Here is a 19,358-nt window from a genome sequence, read left to right as displayed (position 1 = left end):
AATGGCACCATTTACAGTTGCATACCATGTAGTAGGAAGCAGAAAAAAAGATTCAAAATGGGGTAGAATGTATATATATTTTTTTTACACTGTACACTATGCGGTAAAATTGACCTTCATTCTTCAGGTCAGTACGGTTACAACGATACCACACTTATATAATTTTTCTTGCGTTTTAATACTGAAAAAATACACTGCTCAAAAAAAATAAAGGGAACACTTAAACAACACAATGTAACTCCAAGTCAGTCACACTTCTGTGAAATCAAACTGTCCACTTAGGAAGCAACACTGAGTGACAATCAATTTCACATGCTGTTGTGGAAATGGGATAGACAACAGGTGGAAATTATAGGCAATTAGCAAGACGCCCCCAATAAAGGAGTGGTTCTACAGGTGTTGACCACAGTACATCAGGAGACGTGGAGGAGTCCGTAGGAGGGCAACAACCCAGCAGCAGGACCGCTACCTCCGCCTTTGTGCAAGGAGGAACAGGAGGAGCACTGCCAGAGCCCTGCAAAATGACCTCCAGCAGGCCACAAATGTGCATGTGTCTGCTCAAACGGTCAGAAACAGACTCCATGAGGGTGATATGAGGGCCCGACGTCCACAGGTGGGGGTTGTGCTTACAGCCCAACACCGTGCGGCGCCCTGTGCTCTTCACAGATGAAAGCAGGTTCACACTGAGCACATGTGACAGAAGTGACAGAGTCTGGAGACACCGTGGAGAACGTTCTGCTGCCTGCAACATCCTCCAGCATGACCGGTTTGGCATTGGGTCAGTAATGGTGTGGGGTGGCATTTCTTTGGAGGGCGGCACAGCCCTCCATGTGCTCGCCAGAGGTAGCCTGACTGCCATTAGGTACCGAGATGAGATCCTCAGACTCCTTGTGAGACCATATGTTGGTGCGGTTGGCCCTGGGTTCCTCCTAATGCAAGACAATGCTAGACCTCATGTGGCTGGAGTGTGTCAGCAGTTCCTGCAAGACAAAGGCATTGATGCTATGGACTGGCCCGCCCGTTCCCCAGACCTGAATCCAATTGAGCACATCTGGGACATCATGTCTCGCTCTATCCACCAACGTCATGTTGCACCACAGACTGTCCAGGAGTTGGCAGATGCTTTAGTCCAGGTCTGGGAGGAGATCCCTCAGGAGACCGTCCGCCACCTCATCAGGAGCATGCACAGGTGTTGTAGGGAGGTCATACAGGCACGTGGAGGCCACACACACTACTGAGCCTCATTTTGACTTGTTTTAAGGACATTACATCAAAGTTGGATCAGCCTGTAGTGTGTTTTTCCACTTTAATTTTGAGTGTGACTCCAAATCCAGACCTCCATGGGTTGAAAAATTTGATTTCCAGTTTTTTATTTTTGTGTGATTTTGTTGTCAGCACATTCAACTATGTAAAGAACAAAGTATTTCAGAATAATATTTAATTAACTCAGATCTTGGATGTGTTATTTTTGTGTTCCCTTTATTTTTTTGAGCAGTGTATATTATACATAAAATAAAGGAAGAACTTTTGCAAGTTATCGATGACATCTACTAGTGATAATGAATCAGTCCAAATCAGTGGCCTCAGAGGGCAAGTGCCATACTACTGGCATCACCGCTCAGGCATGGAAGCCATAAAGCCAGTACTACAGCAACACTAATTTCCCTTGGTGATCCAGCACAGCAGCTTCTGCGATCCACTTTGCCATTATTTACAGGAGGCCAGCATGTGCCTGCTGCAGCCAATCAGTGGTCACATGTACGGCAGCGGTCACACGACCGGTAGGAGCTCCCGAGCTGCTGCACTGGATCACTGCGGGAAAGAAGAGGTGAGGGTTGGTCATTTCTTTGTTTTCTAACATTTTCCACAAGCCGGATAACCCCCTTGGGATACCGGAGGATTTCTCGTTTTCATTTTAGTTCCCTATCTTCCTTGAGACATAGCTTTTTTCTATTTTTCCGATTAACATAGCTGTATGAGGGCTTATTTTTTGAGGGACAAGTTGTACTTTCTAATTCCACCATTTAATATGGCATACAAATGTAGTGGGAAGAGGAAAAGAATTTCCAAATGGGGTGGAATTGGGGAAAAAACAAAAACCAGTTCCTCCACCATTTTGCAGGTTTTGTTCCGACGGTGTTGCCTTTCGGCAAAACTGACCCATGCCTGTCATTCTCTGGGTCAGTTTGATTACAACGATTCCACATGCGTATAGGATTTATGTCTAAAAATAGTGTAAAAATAAATTTGAACTTTGAAAAAGAACAATTGTTTTTTACTTCACCATATTTTGGCCCCCATAACTTTTTTATATTTATATCTACTGAGCTGTGTCGGGGACTCATTTTCAATTTCAATTTAAAAAAATGCAAATTGGCAATTTTGAGCCTTTTTTCTGTTACGTCATTCACTGTATTGAAAAATATTTTTAGATTTTAATAGTAGGGGGCGTTTTTCGGACGCAGTTATGCCCATGATGTTTATATTTTTTGTTATTTATTTATGTTTTTATTCTACAGAAAGAGGGGTGATTCAAACTTTTATATATTTTTAAAACTTTATGATTTTGAAGCTCGTATTTGAGCCTACAAAATCATTTTTTTTTTTTTATTCTGAACCCTCATGGGTCTTTTAGATCCATGATTTGTGTACAGAATTGGCCATTTCTTATGTTGGCCTGTCAACCTGCTGGCCAAAATAAGAATTGCAGCTTAAATACCCTGGGTCTCTTCAGGGAGACCCAGTGTATTGAATTCAATTACCAGCAACCTCATTGGACGCAGAGGATTCCGGTAACAAGCTACCATGATTTTTACCCTTTAGATGCCGTGATCTCACTTGATCACAACCTCTATAGGCTTTAATGACCATGATCAGCATTATTGAAACAGCAGAGGCCATGAGGCCCACTGCACTGTACACTACAGCGCTGGTAGCGAACAGGTTATATCTATAAGTCTCTTTGTTATAAATTGAATATGCTGACAAAATGATGTTCATCAATTTCTAGGCAACCTACATTTTACTGTTCAACTTCAGCCAAAGGTTGGATTTCCTACAGGTTTCCTTCTAATCTGCTCTCACAAGCCAAAAATATATTAAAATTATATGACCATAGACAAAAGAAAATATAAAATATATATTACTATCCTTGTATGTATTTGAGATAGGGATTACGTTAGACTGTGACAGGGACTGATGTAGGGGGCAGCAATATTTCTGAATGCCATCTCAGCATTTGTCAGTAAACCACTTGCATATGTTGCCCACATTAACTCCATCCTTACCTAGTTGCCCAATGAAGAGGAGTGGAGTTTAAATCACCTCCAAGTTGATCCACAATAGCACCTTTAGATATGTAGAACCTGCAAATAAGGACAATAATCAGTTATCAAATGAAAGGCGTTTTTTTTTTCTCAGTATTACTACCACTAAGGGGTTATCCCATTTTAGAAAAGCCCTTTCCACATGTCCTAGAAGGGAATATCACGTCATGTGTGGTATCTGTAACATTCACCGGAGTAGAGAACCTTTGGAAAAACTGGCTACTTTTTAGGAGGACTCAGCACAACCACGTAATACATTGGATCCATTCAAATTATTTTACGATTTTTAGGTTTAAGTTATCCAAATAAATAATCTGGTAATTATAGAGGGGTATCCTGAACTGTAATTAGTCATCACAGACCATTAATTCTGATTGACAATGGTGGGTGGAGGGAGTGGTCTTCTTTGGGAAGGTTGGGGGGGGGGGGCATTTATGGATAATTTCCAGAATATATATTATCTTTTTTTTTATAATCCGTTCCTTAGTGGTCAATATAAACCACCAGAGGACTTTACATTTTTTTTTTCACACAAAAGTTGTCCTGTAGCAGCAGGGAAGTCAGCAGTTATAACGACTACTATGAATATTAGGGCTATGCTGGGTCTAGCCTCCTGCTACCAGAATCCTGTTAATACGGAGGTTAGTCACATACCACCAGGATTTACAGAGGCAGTAACACCTCCATCTCATAGAGCATTGTGTGTACGAGAACAGAGGACCCGGGTACCCGACATTCGACTGTCCACTGACACAGGCAGCAACCTTTACATACATATGTATATATAATAAGGACCTGGTCCATCCACTATATATACTGTATATGTGTCAGGTGGGTGTCAAGCATTTTTATAGGCATTCACTACAAGTTGTGAATGCTACATTTATGTTTTTAAAGAGTAACTGTACTTTCACACAATTTCATTTAATAGCAAATGCTGTAACTAGCACATTTATAAATCACTTCATTTAAAAAATTTGCCTGCTTCCATCTTAAAAAATAATAATAATAATAATAATAATAATAAAGTTGTAAAGTCATGACCACTAGGGGTCTCACTTCCACCTAATTCGCAGTCCACTAAATAAACATTAATGGAGTCCGTTTGGACCATGCTAAACTACCGAATGCATTAGGTAGGTGCTGTGGGGAACAGTACAAACATATCATTTGTCGGCTTTTATTATCAGGACTAATGTGAATATGAAGTTTTATTCTGCTTATTAATTGCCCAGGAGGCAGAGCCTCACTGTGAAGTGTTCTCTGCATTGTGCTGCTTCACAGGTCTGTCACAGGATGGGCTGTAAAAGCAGAATAAAAGTTCACATTCACACTACTCCTGATAATAAAAGCTCCACGAAGGGTATGCTTTCCTTACTCTCCCCAGCCCCTACCTAGTGTTGCCAGCAGTTTAACATGGTCAAAACTGCTGACACACTCTCCCTAAACTAATAAAGAAACAGATATCACACTCACTGCTGCCCTTTCAGAAAAAAAAGTTCAGTCCTGAAGCACATGGAAATTCTGCCAAAACGGCAAGTGTGGACAAAGGGTCTTGACTGACTGGCCATTTGCTCTTCTGAGATGACAATCACTTAGGGATCAGCAACCAATGCCAAATCAAGTTTTACTCTTCTCCTGTGGAGCGGTTTACATGACTGTGGCACACACTGCATCACCTATCCTCCTCTTTGCACAGCAGTGATTTTGAAGCCCGCAGACAGTACGCTTCCCCTGTGTCTATGACAAGGCAACTTTCCTTGCCACCCTTCTGAAGTTCTACTCACTTCACTAGATCTATCCGGTTGTTGATGGCAGCCCAGTGAAGCAGAGTAACATTCTCTTTGTCAGGCTGTCGCACATCGTAGCCTGCCTCCACCAGCTCTCTGCAGCGCTCGTAGATTCCATACCTGAAGAGAAGACGAAAGGAGGAAACAATATTAGCAGACGAATGCTGACTGCGCTTCGCCATATAATGTATGCATTGCGGGTTTTCTGACTTTCAGATTTGAAGGCTTTTAAATGTTGTCCCACCATTTCCCATTCATAAAAACAAAAAAAAAGCACTTTATGTAAAAGAGAATCAGAAGCTTACTGTAAAAACCACAAGTGCAGATTACAAGGAGAGAAATGTAGTCCACATAAAAATTACAGCCGCAATATGAGTTTATGACTACACATGTACCCCAAAATGCCACCAATAAAAAACATCAGGTCATCAGTATCTGATTGGTGGGGTTTGACAGCCGGGACCCCCGCTGACCAGCTGTTTACGAAGGCACCGGCCTTCTCTCAGCTTTTCCTAGGCCAGTGATGACCCATTCATTGGTCACGTGGCCTAAAAGTGAATGGGGCTGAGCACGACAGTAAGCACAGCCGCTATACTATGTACGGTACTGAGCTTGGCAAGCACGGAGAAGGCTGCAGCCCTCACACCAGCACCAGTGCCTTCTCAAAACAGCTGATCAGCCTATCCTGAGAATAAGTCATCAGTATAAAAATCCTAGGAAAACCCTTTTAAATATACCCCAAAATGGTGCCATTAAAAAATATAACTTGGCCGGCAAACAACCAGGGCCTTGATATAGCTCCTGTGCATGAGCCGTGTTTGGTATTGCCACTCGTACCCATTCAAGTGAATGGGACCGAGATGCAATACCACCACAGTCCCTGGACTGCGGAAAAAAAACTCTCTTTCTTAAACCAAGTCTGACAACCAATGGGGGAGCTCACTGCTTCACTGGATTCATACAAAAATAAAGCCACCTTCGCTGAGCTCCCCTTAGTGGCCAAACCCCCCAGATCCCCCCTAGTGGCCCGGTTTTCACAAGTCCCCTGAGTGTAGGAACAAGATTTTTACAAACTGTACAACCCCTTAAAGAGGACCTGTCACCTCTCCAGATATATCTCTCTTTAGTAACTACATACATTCCCCATGTAATAACACTTCTGGAGCATCTGTTCTTATAACTCTGTGATGTGCCATTCCTGTATTATTTCTACTAGAAGTTATGAATTAATTACTAGGAGTTGGCAATAAAGATCCAGATGGTGGGGGTATCCCTGCAGAGTCTAACATTATCCAATCATTGCAGCCAGTGTCAGACTGTGCAGGGACACGCCCCCAACTGGTAACACCCATCTGGACCTTCCCTGCAAACTTCAAGCAATTCATTTATTACTTTTAGCAGGAATAATAGAGGCACAGCACATCATAGATGTTCCAGAATTGTTATTACGTGGGGAATGCAAGTAGTTACTAAACAGACATGTCTGGTGATAAACGTTTGATCCACTCAGGCATCTCCGTTTTCGTGATCGGTGGGGGTCCCTGTGGTCATATATTTATCATCTATCCTGTGAACAGCTTTTGTTTATGGGAAGGAAAAGGAGGAGTTTGGACTTCTCTAACAGAAAAACGGAGAACCAACCCTAAAAGGGTAACGGCAGGTAATAAAGATAAAAAATGGAACACATTAGGACAGTAGATAAATCGTATGAAAGAGGACTGCACCTCTAACAATAAAAACCTCGGATTTTGTAGTATGTATAGGGACTGTCACTGCTATTATCTAGAAATTGTGCCAGTCGTGCTAATTCAGGCCAATTATGACGTTTCTGTTACTCTTTGATGGCCAGAATAGCTTAGGACGCTAGGGGGGGAAAAAACACCGAACCCTGACTAGTAAGTCAATGGAATCTGGTAGGACCAGAAATGGATCCTGAAACAACATGAGCAGTAGAAACATTGGAGGACATGCTCTTAAGCGTGAATACTTACTGTGTGGCTTTGACAATGTCCCATGTACTATAGTCGTCCATGTGGCTTTTCCGTCCCACGGATTCAGTGCTGTAACCATGATTGTAATGACCCTGAGTCTTGATTTCCTGAAGGAGACAGTTACCGTTACTGAAGGAAATGAGTGTATGAGGAAATAAGACTGAGACTCGATAATTACACTGAAGCCCAGCATGAGCGATAGACATAAAACTAGATTCTGCTCAGCAGAGCAGACACCGTGCTCAACGTGGCCACCTTTAAACTGTCAACACTGTAATGCCAATATCAAAGGAGAAAAAAAGAATAATAAATCACAGAAATAAGTGATTACTCTAAAACATAATAATAGCATAAAATATATCATAATTCATGTGACTCTCCCTATAAAGTCCCGATAAAGATCCTGCCTAGCTAGCAGAACAGCCGCCCTGACAAGGGAGATGTCTTCAGAACTGACCCCATATCACCCAGATATGAAAGGCATTGGTTCAGTTACAGTAGACGGTGGAGTGATGAGAGGAGAAGGAAATATTTGGCCTGGGTGATAGGAAGGAACTTAATGGCACCCAGATCAGTAACCAATTTGATACAGAGATCCTGTGACCTAATTTCTCCTGCATTGTCCCCACCTAGGGAGCAAAAGCCATCCTGATAAGGAAGAGGTCTATGTCCAGACCTAACCTCTGAGCTATCTGTGCTGTGGCTGTATCCCTGTCTGCATGCTAAACATTCCCTTTAAGAGAGGGTTTCCTCAGAGCCAGGGCTTAGTCTTCACTTATTATTGTATTGTACTGTATTATCTAACGTGATTCATTCATGGATTGCTGGGCTGGAGATAGGAGAACGGAGCGGATGGAATGAATCGTAGGAATTCTATCATCTACCGATGTTCTGCGCCTGTTATATTGCTGTAATAACATGTACATAAAATGTATGACTGCGACTGATAATGGAGTAGACGTCATTTCATACCATTAGTCATTCCCCGCAGGTAGACATAAGGAAGAAGGTGGATTTCCCAGACACGTCACAGTGTGGAGAACATCAAGTGAAGAATCCCACATGTCTGAAATCAACCTATGGCCTACAGAACCGTGAGGAGCTGAGTCTTCATAGCTATCCTGAAAGAGATACCTGTCCATTTCCATACGTGGACGCTAATAACGGAGCAATATTCGGACACTTCTTTGGGGGTAGGGAGTAGATATCACATACATGATAATACTCATGCAGATAATGACCAGTTATGGTTTTCAGCCTCTGTATCAAACCAATGGGGCAGATTTACTAACGACTATGCACCACATTTACTAAAGGTGGATTAACACATCCAGATAATCGGGCAGATTATCAAGAACTAACATTCCTGTGAACGATGGTTTCTGAAATCCGTGTAAATGTGCCGCCAATCACCCCGATGAATGAGCAAAACTCTCGTCCATCGGGTGGTCCTGTCATTCGTGCAGGCATCTAAACTATCCTTTCTGGGCAGCAGATTGTGCTGTCTAAACAGTGATCTGCTGCCCAGAAACAGTGCAGATGTATGAGGACAAGAGATCGCAATAGTGGAGGTGATGTAATTACAGCGGTCTCCTCCACCAGCGAGCAGCCAACTGTCAGGAAGAAACACCTTCTACCTGACAACTGGCGCTATGCAGGTAAATGAGCCTCAAGTGCCTGAGACACTTTTTTCCCACCTAGTTTGGCAAAGCCCTGAGGTTTTTAGGAATAAAACAAATTGCTACAAAATAAAAGAATTCCAAACACACTCGGGGTCATTTACAAAATCCCTACGCCATATTTCTGGTGTAAAAATGTCGCAAACCACTGGTTTGTAGATTTTAAAACACCAATGCACCTAAGTTTAGGTGCAAGTGGCATTGTTACTCCGCCCACCTCAATTTCCAAAAAGGTGGTGCAGAGGAAAGTGGAATGGGCGGGCCATCGGGCCCGCTAAAAACTGTAGTAGATTTCATTATAGGTTCATGGACTGGCGGAGGATGCAATACATTTATGATAAGGGCCGAACCTCATCATAAATGAAGCGCAATCTCCAGCGACGCGGGAAATACCAGTCTTAATAAATGACCCACGGTATATCTTTTCTACATACTTTTAGTTTCAATCATTACATTTAAAAGGAACCCGCTAGTGCTACCATACAATACAATCTGCAGTCATCATGCTATAGAGCAGGAGGAGCTGAGCAGATTGATATAAAGTATAGTTTTATGGCAAAAGATTCTGTAAAACTTGTAATTTATACATTTAAATCTCATCTTTTTCTGACTTCAGTTGTACACGTGGAAAGTCTTATCAGTGACTGATAGTATTATCTGTGTAAGGCCTCATGCACACGGCCGTTGTTTTGGTCTGCATCCGAGCCGCCGTTTTGGCGGCTCGGATGCGGACCCCTTAACTTCAATGGGGCCGCAAGATGAGGTTTTTATTGTCCGCATCCGTTGCTTCGTTCCATGGCCACGCAAAAAAAATATAACATGTCCTATTCTTGTCCACGCTTTGCGGATAAGAATATGCAGTTATATGTAAAGGCTGTCCGTGCCGTTCCGCAAATTGTGGAATGCGCACGGACGCCATCCGTGTTTTGCGGACTACAAAAAAACACACCACGGTCATGTGCATAGGCCTAAGTGTGTATATAGAGATAGCTGTCAGTCACTGATAGCTGTACACAGGGAGGTGTTATCAGTGATTAATAGCATTCTCTGTGTAAGTGTGTATATAGAGATAGCTGTCAGTCACTGATAGCTGTACACAGGGAGGTGTTATCAGTGATTAATAGCATTCTCTGTGTAAGTGTGTATATAGAGATAGCTGTCAGTCACTGATAGCTGTACACAGGGAGGTTTTATTAGTGAATGATAGCATTCTCTGTGTAAGTGTGTATACAGAGAGAGCTGTCAGTCACTGATAGCTGTACACAGGGAGGTGTTATTAGTGAATGATAGCATTCTCTGTGTAAGTGTGTATACAAAGAGAGCTGTCAGTTACTGCTAGTTGTACACAGGGGAGGTGTTATCAGTGATTGATAGCATTCTCTGTGTAAGTGTGTATACAGAGATAGCTGTCAGTCACTGATAGTTGTATACAGGGAGGTGTTATCAGTGATTGACAGCATTCTCTCTGTAAGTGTGTATACAGGGAACATCATCAGTCACTGATAACACTTCCCCTTGAACAAAGAAGGAGCAGGAATATAAATGTATAAATTACAGGTTTTACTGAATCTTTCCCATAAAACTATATATCAATCTGCTCAGCTCCTCCTGCTCTATACCATGCTGTCTGCAGATTGCACTGCATTGCGTGGTGCCAGATCCTCTGTAATATAGGACACATCCTCTTCACATGAGTCAGGGGCACCGTCAAGGACTTTGCAGTGAAGGTTTGGTATGCAGAAGGGGAGACTACTTCCTATGGTAATATGAAATATTCCTGATACCGATGTTCTGACTACTGCAGTCCCTTCTCCGCTGACACATATGTAACACATATAGAAGAGGCCAAATGGAGGAAAGCGTCCATCTTCGATTTACTCCCAGTGTTTCACTACATACCAGCTGAATGGTATGGTGAAGGATCTAGATGAGCCGTGCTGCACTATCAATTTCACTTCAGTCATTTTAAATAAAACTATATTAAAAACAGAGATGCCGATGAAAGGTTGACAACAAAACATGATTACGTAAATGGGAAAAAGCATAACACGGTGACTAATCTTTACAGACTGACAGCACTGGCCTCAGCTATCCTTCAGAATGTGGGTCACTTAGATTTGATGGGTATCAGCAACATCAAATTCATTTCTTCCTGATTAATATTATAGGACTATATTACACAGTCCCAGATGGGATCCCACGGACGTGCGGAGTAATTACAGTTTATACCACCGAGGCAGGCAGAACATCACTTTATTCTAATAGCATTTCCACATATAAAGGTAAAGCACTAGAAGAGGTGGCCCGCATACCCCAAAAACAGCGACCCGTGGGTCATCAGAATATCTTCCTTCAATATGGGGCCACCTGAAACATGCTCTTCTATGTGCTCCTCAGGGAGGGGGAAATAAAGCACTGCCATACTCCCCTGGGAGTGACTTACCTCCCGTGAGAACAAAGGATCGGACATGTTGAAATGCAGCAGCCCGACGCTTGTGTCCCATCACCGCCAGATACATTAGATGACTGGCCAGTAGCGCTACCATCGATGGGTTCAGCCAACATACATCAAAGGTATAGGCGCACCTTTAGTGTATGCATGCTACTTTATAGAATAAGTCTAGAGGGGAGCTTGAAAATGATACGCAAGTACTGCATTTGTCCAACCCTCATGCTTTTCACTGCAGCTCTGCATGTTAGGCCATGTTCACACACTTCTGATTCAGCAATGAATGTGAAGGAGAATTTTTATACCCGATTCACGTGGTCTGGAGACAATCTACATGGCTCATGAATCTGCTGCATAAAAGTCAAGTACAATATCACCGGACAAGACATTTGAGCAGACAAACCTACCACCCTGTCACCTGCCATGTGATCTAATACACTAGGGTGTGATCGAGTCAGCAATGCCACAATAAACCAGAATAAGAGATGCCGGACTGCTGGCACTACCATGTCTGTACATAGGGTGCGATCGGATATGCTGAAGGCTTCCTTCTAATCATTAGGATAATGGAGGATGTTATGATATCTACGTCCAAAGTAGACATGCTGCCGACCATGCCGGGACTTAACTGATCAAGTTCTGCAGATTGCAGTAAAAAATACAAACCCTGTGAATGTACAGACGATGTAATGTCAATGTCAGCTTTATCCCACTGTTCATTGGTGCCTGTGATGCGATTAGAGAGACAGCTACTGTCTTCATTCTGATCATGAGAGAGGTGTTCATCACTCTTCACTTATTAATGCTGTATTATCTAACGTGATTCATTCATGGATTGCTGGGCTGGAGATAGGAGAACGGAGCGGATGGAATGAATCGTGGGATTTCTATCATCTACCAATGTTCTGCCGATTTACTGAACCTGTTAGGCTGGGTTCACACGGGCGTGACGGATTTGTTCAGGATGCGTCCCGGGTGCATTGCGGCAAACCCGCGCGAGTAGGTACGCAATTGCAGTCAGTTTTGACTGCGATTGCGTTCCGTTGTTCAGTTTTTATCGCGCGGTTATAAGGGAAAATAATAGCATTCTGAATACAGAATGCATAGTACAATAGGGCTGGAGGGGTTAAAAAAAAATATATTAACTCACCTTAATCCACTTGTTCGCGCAGCCGGCATCTCTGTCTTCATCTGTGAGGTAAAGGACCTGTGATGACGTCACTGCGCTCATCACATGATCCATCACCATGGTAAAAGATCATGTGATGGACCATGTGATGAGCACAGTGACATCACCACAGGTCCTTTTCCTCACAGATGAAGACAGAAGAGATGCCGGCTGCGCGAACAAGTGGATTAAGGTGAGTTAAAAAAAAAAAAAAATGTAACCCCTCCAGCCCTATTGTACTAAGCATTCTGTATTCAGAATGCTATTATTTTCCCTTTATAACCATGTTATAAGGGAAAATAATAATGATCGGGTCCCCATCCTGATCGTCTCCTAGCAACCGTGCGTGAAAATCACACCGCATCCGCACTTACTTGCGGATGCTTGCTTGCGGATGCTCACGCATTGCACCCGCACGGAAATCTCGCCCGTGTGAACTCAGCCTTATATTGCTGTAATAACATGTACATAAAATGTATGACTGCGACTGATAATGGAGTAGACGTCATTTCATACCATTAGTCATTCCCCGCAGGTAGACATAAGGAAGAAGGTGGATTTCCCAGACACGTCACAGTGTGGAGAACATCAAGTGAAAGATTCCACATATCTGAAATTAACCTATGGCCTCATGCACAAGACCGCTGTGCGTTTTGCGGTCTGCAAAACACGGATGGCGTCCGTGTGCATTCCTAAATTTGCAGAACGGCACGGACAGCCATTAATATAACTGCCTATTCTTGTCTGCAAAACGCGGACAAGAATAGGACAGGTTATATTTTTTTTAGCGGACCACGGAAAAGAGCAACGGATGCGGACAGCACACGGAGTGCTGTCCGCATCTTTTGCAGCCCCATTGAAGTGAATGGGTCCGCATCCGAGCCGCCAAAACTGCGGCTTGGATGCGGATGAAAACAATGGCCGTGTGCATGAGGCCTTGACCTACAGAACTGTGAGGAGCAGAGTCTTCATAGTTATCCTGAAAGAGATACCTGTCCATTTCCATACGTGGATGCTAATAACTGAGCCAAGTAAAGAAATCCCACCTGGGGGGACCAGAAAAAATTTGGAGAAAGTGAGGAAATGCCACAAAATAAAAGTTCTATTAGTTAAATCGAGTCACAGATGGCCCCCTCCAAGGGAACCAGCCACAGATGGCCCCCTCCAAGGGAACCAGCCACAGATGGCCCCCTCCAAGGGAACCAGCCACAGATGGCCCCCCTCCAAGGGAACCAGCCACAGATGGCCCCCCTCCAAGGGAACCAGCCACAGATGGCCCCCTCCAAGGGAACCAGCCACAGATGGCCCCCTGTCAGGGAACCAGCCACAGATGGCCCCCTGTCAGGGAACCAGCCACAGATGGCCCCCTGTCAGGGAACCAGCCACAGATGGCCCCCTGTCAGGGAACCAGCCACAGACGGCCCCCTGTCAGGGAACCAGCCACAGACGGCCCCCTGTCAGGGAACCAGCCACAGACGGCCCCCTGTCAGGGAACCAGCCACAGACGGCCCCCTGTCAGGGAACCAGCCACAGACGGCCCCCTGTCAGGGAACCAGCCACAGACGGCCCCCTGTCAGGGAACCAGCCACAGACCGCCCCCTGTCAGGGAACCAGCCACAGACGGCCCCCTGTCAGGGAACCAGCCACAGACGGCCCCCTGTCAGGGAACCAGCCACAGACGGCCCCCTGTCAGGGAACCAGCCACAGACGGCCCCCTGTCAGGGAACCAGCCACAGACGGCCCCCTGTCAGGGAACCAGCCACAGACGGCCCCCTGTCAGGGAACCAGCCACAGACGGCCCCCTGTCAGGGAACCAGCCACAGACGGCCCCCTGTCAGGGAACCAGCCACAGACGGCCCCCTGTCAGGGAACCAGCCACAGACGGCCCCCTGTCAGGGAACCAGCCACAGACGGCCCCCTGTCAGGGAACCAGCCACAGACGGCCCCCTGTCAGGGAACCAGCCACAGACGGCCCCCTGTCAGGGAACCAGCCACAGACGGCCCCCTGTCAGGGAACCAGCCACAGACGGCCCCCTGTCAGGGAACCAGCCACAGACCTCCTCCTGTCAGGGAACCATCCACAGACCGCCTCCTGTCAGGGAACCAGCCACAGACCGCCTCCTGTCAGGGAACCAGCCACAGACCGCCTCCTGTCAGGGAACCAGCCACAGACCGCCTCCTGTCAGGGAACCAGCCACAGACCGCCTCCTGTCAGGGAACCAGCCACAGACCGCCTCCTGTCAGGGAACCAGCCACAGACCGCCTCCTGTCAGGGAACCAGCCACAGATGAGACCTGGCCCCTACCTGCCAATCAAATTGCTGCTTTTAACAAGAGGCATATGACAAATGAGAACTGGGCTCTGATTGGTTGTTGTGGGTACTTCTTCCATTCTAAAGCTTCTTATAGACATTCAGCATCCTGATCCTTGGAGCCTGGAGGTGACAAGCATTCCCTGGGGGCTGAAGGGGTGAGAGTCATAATGGAGGCAGCAGGAGTTATATTACCCCACAGGCTGCTCCTATCAGGGGCAATGCAGGCAGGACCTAGATACTCTGTAGGTGCCCACAGGCAGGCCAGTGCCAAGCAGAGCGGGGCCTTCTCTCCAGATACAGGTGACGGACTAGGAGTCAGGGCCAGGAAGATGCCCGCTACCGAGGCGCATGCAGTAGGTACGTGGGCACAGAGAGAAGATCTGCACAGTGTGCCCAGGTCACTACAAGCACAGGTCGCGATCTTCCCCTGCACCTCCCTGAGCATCCTCGGTAGCAGCGGGCACACCACCCAGCCTCTGCCACAGAGAGCTGCCCGCCCTTCCCCGGACACCTGCCCAGCAGTGCCAGGGCGCACTCACCTCGGGGTGCAGGATCGGGACGCTGCCAGCGCCTTTCTCATATTCCTCCATAGTGTCAGCCATCTTGGTGTTAAATCCCCCGCTGCATGCTGGGTAATGAGCAGCCGGGAGGGAGAGGCTGTTGTCCTGTCCCACACAATGCACGGGCACACAGGAGCACGTTCACATCGTGTGCAGGCCGCTGCGCCACCAGTAGGAAGCGAGTGCTTTGGATTCATTCGGCTCCATAGGAAATAATGCAACTAACGTGTGACAGATCTCATCTAGGTCGCATGTGTACCAGTAGGAAAGGGCTGGCAACTGCCTGGTTTTCCCAATGTCATAGTACCCCATAACAGTGCAGACCGCAGTGCCCCCATAACAGGACTGACCGCAGTGCCTCCATAACAGGACTGACCGCAGTGCCTCCATAACAGGACTGACCGCAGTGCCTCCATAACAGGACTGACCGCAGTGCCTCCATAACAGGACTGACCGCAGTGCCTCCATAACAGGACTGACCGCAGTGCCTCCATAGTAGGACTGACCGCAGTGCCTCTATAGCAGGACTGACCGCAGTGCCTCCATAACAGGACTGACCGCAGTGCTTCCATAACAGGACTGACCGCAGTGCCTCCATAACAGGACTGACCGCAGTGCATCCATAACAGGACTGACCGCAGTGCCTCCATAACAGGACTGACTGCAGTGCCTCCATAACAGGACTGACTGCAGTGCCTCCATAACAGGACTGACCGCAGTGCCTCCATAATAACAGGATTGACCACATTGCCCCCATAACAGTGCAAAGCAGAGTCCCTCCATAATAACAGGACTGACCGCAGTTCCTCCATAATAACAGGACTGACCGCGGTTCCTCCATAACAGGACTGTCTGCAGTGCCTCCATAACAGGACTGACTACAGTACCTCTATTACAGTGCAGACCACAGTGCCTCCATTAAAGTGCAGACCACAATGCCTCCACAACAGAACTGACCACAGTCTCTCCAGAACAATGCAGACCAGGGTGACTACATAACAGGACTGACAGCATTGCCTCCATAACATGACTGACCAAAGCGCCTCAATAACAGGACTGACTGTAGTGCCTCCATAACAGGACTGACCGCAGTGCCTCCATAACAGGACTGACCACAGTGCCTCCATAACAGTACTGACCGCAGTGCCTCCATAACAGGACTGACCGCAGTGCCTCCATAACAGGACTGACCACAGAACAGGAGCAGATCTTTCCATTACACCTTTTCTCTGTGTAGTCAACACTCCTAGTTTTGGCATAATAGTACCCATCCCACTATCCGTACAAGAGTAAGTCATGATGCAGCAGATCCAGCCCATGTGAATCGTTAATTTCTAACGATAATTTCCCTTAGTCCTAACAGCAGCACAGATGGGGTTAACCACCCCCCGTGGACTGTGTTTAATGAGCCCAAGCATAAAAGCTCAATTTAACAATTAAGTATCCCTTTAAAAGGAGGGAGTCAACCCGCAGCCCACTGTGTTTATAGCAAGAAAAAACTAGACTTACTAGGGTGGGATATTTGTGTGCTTCTGTTAGGACTAAGGGAAAACAAATTATCGTTAGAAATTAACGATTCCCTTACATCCTTCCAGCAGCACAGATGGGGAGATAGCAAGAAGAAACCCCTAGGGAGGGCCCTCCTGCCTGGCAGAACTAAGAATAGTCTGCCCAAAGGCCGAAAACTCAGCTAGTCTTGCATCTAGTCTATAATGGGAGATGAATGTCGATTCAGAGCTCCAGGAGGCAGCTTTACAAATCATGTCGAGAGGCAGAAGACTCCTCTCGGCAAAAGAAGTAGCCATAGCTCTAGTAGAGTGGGCCTTCACAAACTCCGGAGGGTCCAGAGATTGGAAAACAAAGGATTCTCTAATAACCTCCTTAATCCACCGACTGATGGAAGGTTTGGATGCCTCACAGCCTTTAAACTTACCGGCAAACAGGATTAGAAGATTTTCATCTTTCCTGAACTCCTTTGATCTATCTATATAGATCCGGAGACATCTCGAGACGTCCAGAGGATGTATAGCAGGTTCCTCGGAGGAGGTGGAAGATGTCGACAGAACCGGGAGGGATATCACCTGGTTGATGTTCTGGAAGGAAGGAACTTTAGGCCTAAAATACGGGAGGAATCTAAGAAGGACCCGGTCATGTAAGAAGATATTATAGGGCTCATGTGCTAAGAGAGCTTGAAGCTCAGAGACCCTCTTGGCCGAAGTCACTGCAAGGAGAAACACAAGCTTCCAAGTGACGAACTTGAAATCTACCTCCTCTAACGGTTCAAAGGGGGGAGATGCTAACCCCCTGAGAACTACTGATAAATCCCATTGAGGAATGGGTCTCAGTACTGTAGGCTTTAATTTTTTAGCTCCTTTAAGGAACCGTTTGATGAGCGGGTCCTGAGAAAAAGGCCTGTTGAGGCAAGCTGAGATGGTTGAAACTTGAACCCTCAGAGTAGAAGGGGCAAGGCCTCTATCAAGGCTGTCTTGCAGGAACTGAAGGATAGCAGAGAGGGGCGGATCTGCAGACGCCCCCTCCTTTGAGGTACACCAGGATGAGAATATCCTCATAATACGAGAGTAGGCTCTCTTGGTAGAGTCCGCTCTAGAATGAGACAGCGTTCTCAGGACCGACTCTGAAAGCCCTTCTACTCCGGGAAGGGACTGATCATCCTCCAGGCTGTCAGGTTGAATCTGTGCAGATCTGAGCAGAGGTGAGTGTCCCACGACCCCAGGGTCTGCTGCGGGGGTAGCCTCCAATATTGTCTTCAACTCATCCTATAAAGGGAGCAAAACCTCTCCACCTTGTCATTGAACCTTGTTGCCATGAGATCCACTTCTGGCATACCCCACTTGAGGACTATCTGCTTGAATATCTCCGGATGTAAAGACCACTCCACCGTCGGAAGACCGCGGCTCAGCCGATCCGCTATCATATTGAGGGAGCCTCGAATGTGGATCGCAGATAAGTGGGAAAGGTTCGACTCTGCCCAATCCAGAATCACCCCGATCTCTGATAGGAGGGGAAGTAATCTTGTGCCTCCCTGCTTGTTGATGTAAAGTACCGCAGTCATATTGTCTGACTGGACTGTTACCGCTTTGCCCCAAATCTAAGGGGCGAAGTAAAGGAGGGCTAGCCGGATAGCTCGAATCTCGTGGAGATTGGATGAGAGAAGCCGCTCCTGAGGAGACCAGGTTCCGTGAACTGGAGTGTCGTCTAGGTGAGCACCCCAGCCTACTTGGGACGCATCCGTAGTCAATATGATCCAGGTTGGCTGGGTCATAGACTTCCCGTCTAAAAGATGGCACCACCATCTGAGGGAATACCGAGTTCGCCAAGACAGGGAGCACAGGGATTTTAGCCGGGCAGGGCGGCCATCCCATTTGGAGAGGACCCTGCGACTGTAGAGGACGGAGGTGCCATAGAGCTCAAGGGACTGCTTCCGCAGACGCTGACATGACCCCCAACATCTTCATGAGAGTCCGGATTGGGACTCGCCGGGGAACGGAAAGGAATTCTGCCGTGTTCTGAATCCGGGATCTTCTTTCTGGGGTCAACTGGAGAGACATCCCAGCAGAGTCGATTATGAAGCCTAGATATCTTACTGAAGTCGATGGACTCACGTTCGACTCCTGCCAGTTGATGATTCAACCTAGGCGGAACAGAAAGGAGATTGCTACCTGAAGATGTTGAGTTAGGATCGTTAGAGAAGAGGCTTTCAAAAGCCAGTCGTCCAGATAAGGAATGATGGTCAGTCCTTGAAGTCTCAAAGCCACCACCACCTTGGTAAAAGTGTGAGGGGCAGAAGAAATGCCAAAGGGAAGGGCAACAAACTGAAGATGCCTGATGACACCGTAAACCTGGACCGTGATCCTGAGATACTTCCTGGAAGCAGGATGGATCAGGATGTGCAGATATGCATCCTTGAGGTCCAGGGTTGCCATCACGTCCCCAGGATTGAGGACATAAATTACTGACCTGACAGTTTCCATACGAAACTTCACCTTCCTTATGAACCGATTGAAATACCTCAGATCAATAATCATCCAGAGATCTCCTGAAGCTTAGGGAACCAGAAAAA

At 46.4% G+C, this 19,358-nt stretch overlaps 1 protein-coding gene across 1 annotated transcript in view; it reads right to left on the bottom strand.

Moving 5' to 3' along the window:
• The window catches only part of ZDHHC17 (zinc finger DHHC-type palmitoyltransferase 17), a 48,442-nt gene extending 33,084 nt beyond the window's left edge, over positions 1-15,358 (bottom strand). Inside the window, exons 1-4 of the mRNA XM_040410244.1 lie at positions 15,257-15,358; positions 7,108-7,214; positions 5,114-5,236; positions 3,288-3,365 (exon numbers count right to left, since the gene is read on the bottom strand). Coding sequence (XP_040266178.1) covers positions 3,288-3,365; positions 5,114-5,236; positions 7,108-7,214; positions 15,257-15,319 — 371 coding nt within the window. The 5' untranslated portion in view covers positions 15,320-15,358. The remainder of the gene's footprint in view (positions 1-3,287; positions 3,366-5,113; positions 5,237-7,107; positions 7,215-15,256) is intronic.
• Positions 15,359-19,358: the final 4,000 nt, after the last annotated feature.

Source organism: Bufo bufo, chromosome 1 (assembly GCF_905171765.1).
Source record: "Bufo bufo chromosome 1, aBufBuf1.1, whole genome shotgun sequence".
Classification (NCBI taxonomy): domain Eukaryota; kingdom Metazoa; phylum Chordata; class Amphibia; order Anura; family Bufonidae; genus Bufo; species Bufo bufo.
Note: the sequence above shows the minus strand (reverse complement) of the source record. Positions and strands in the feature narration are given on the sequence as shown.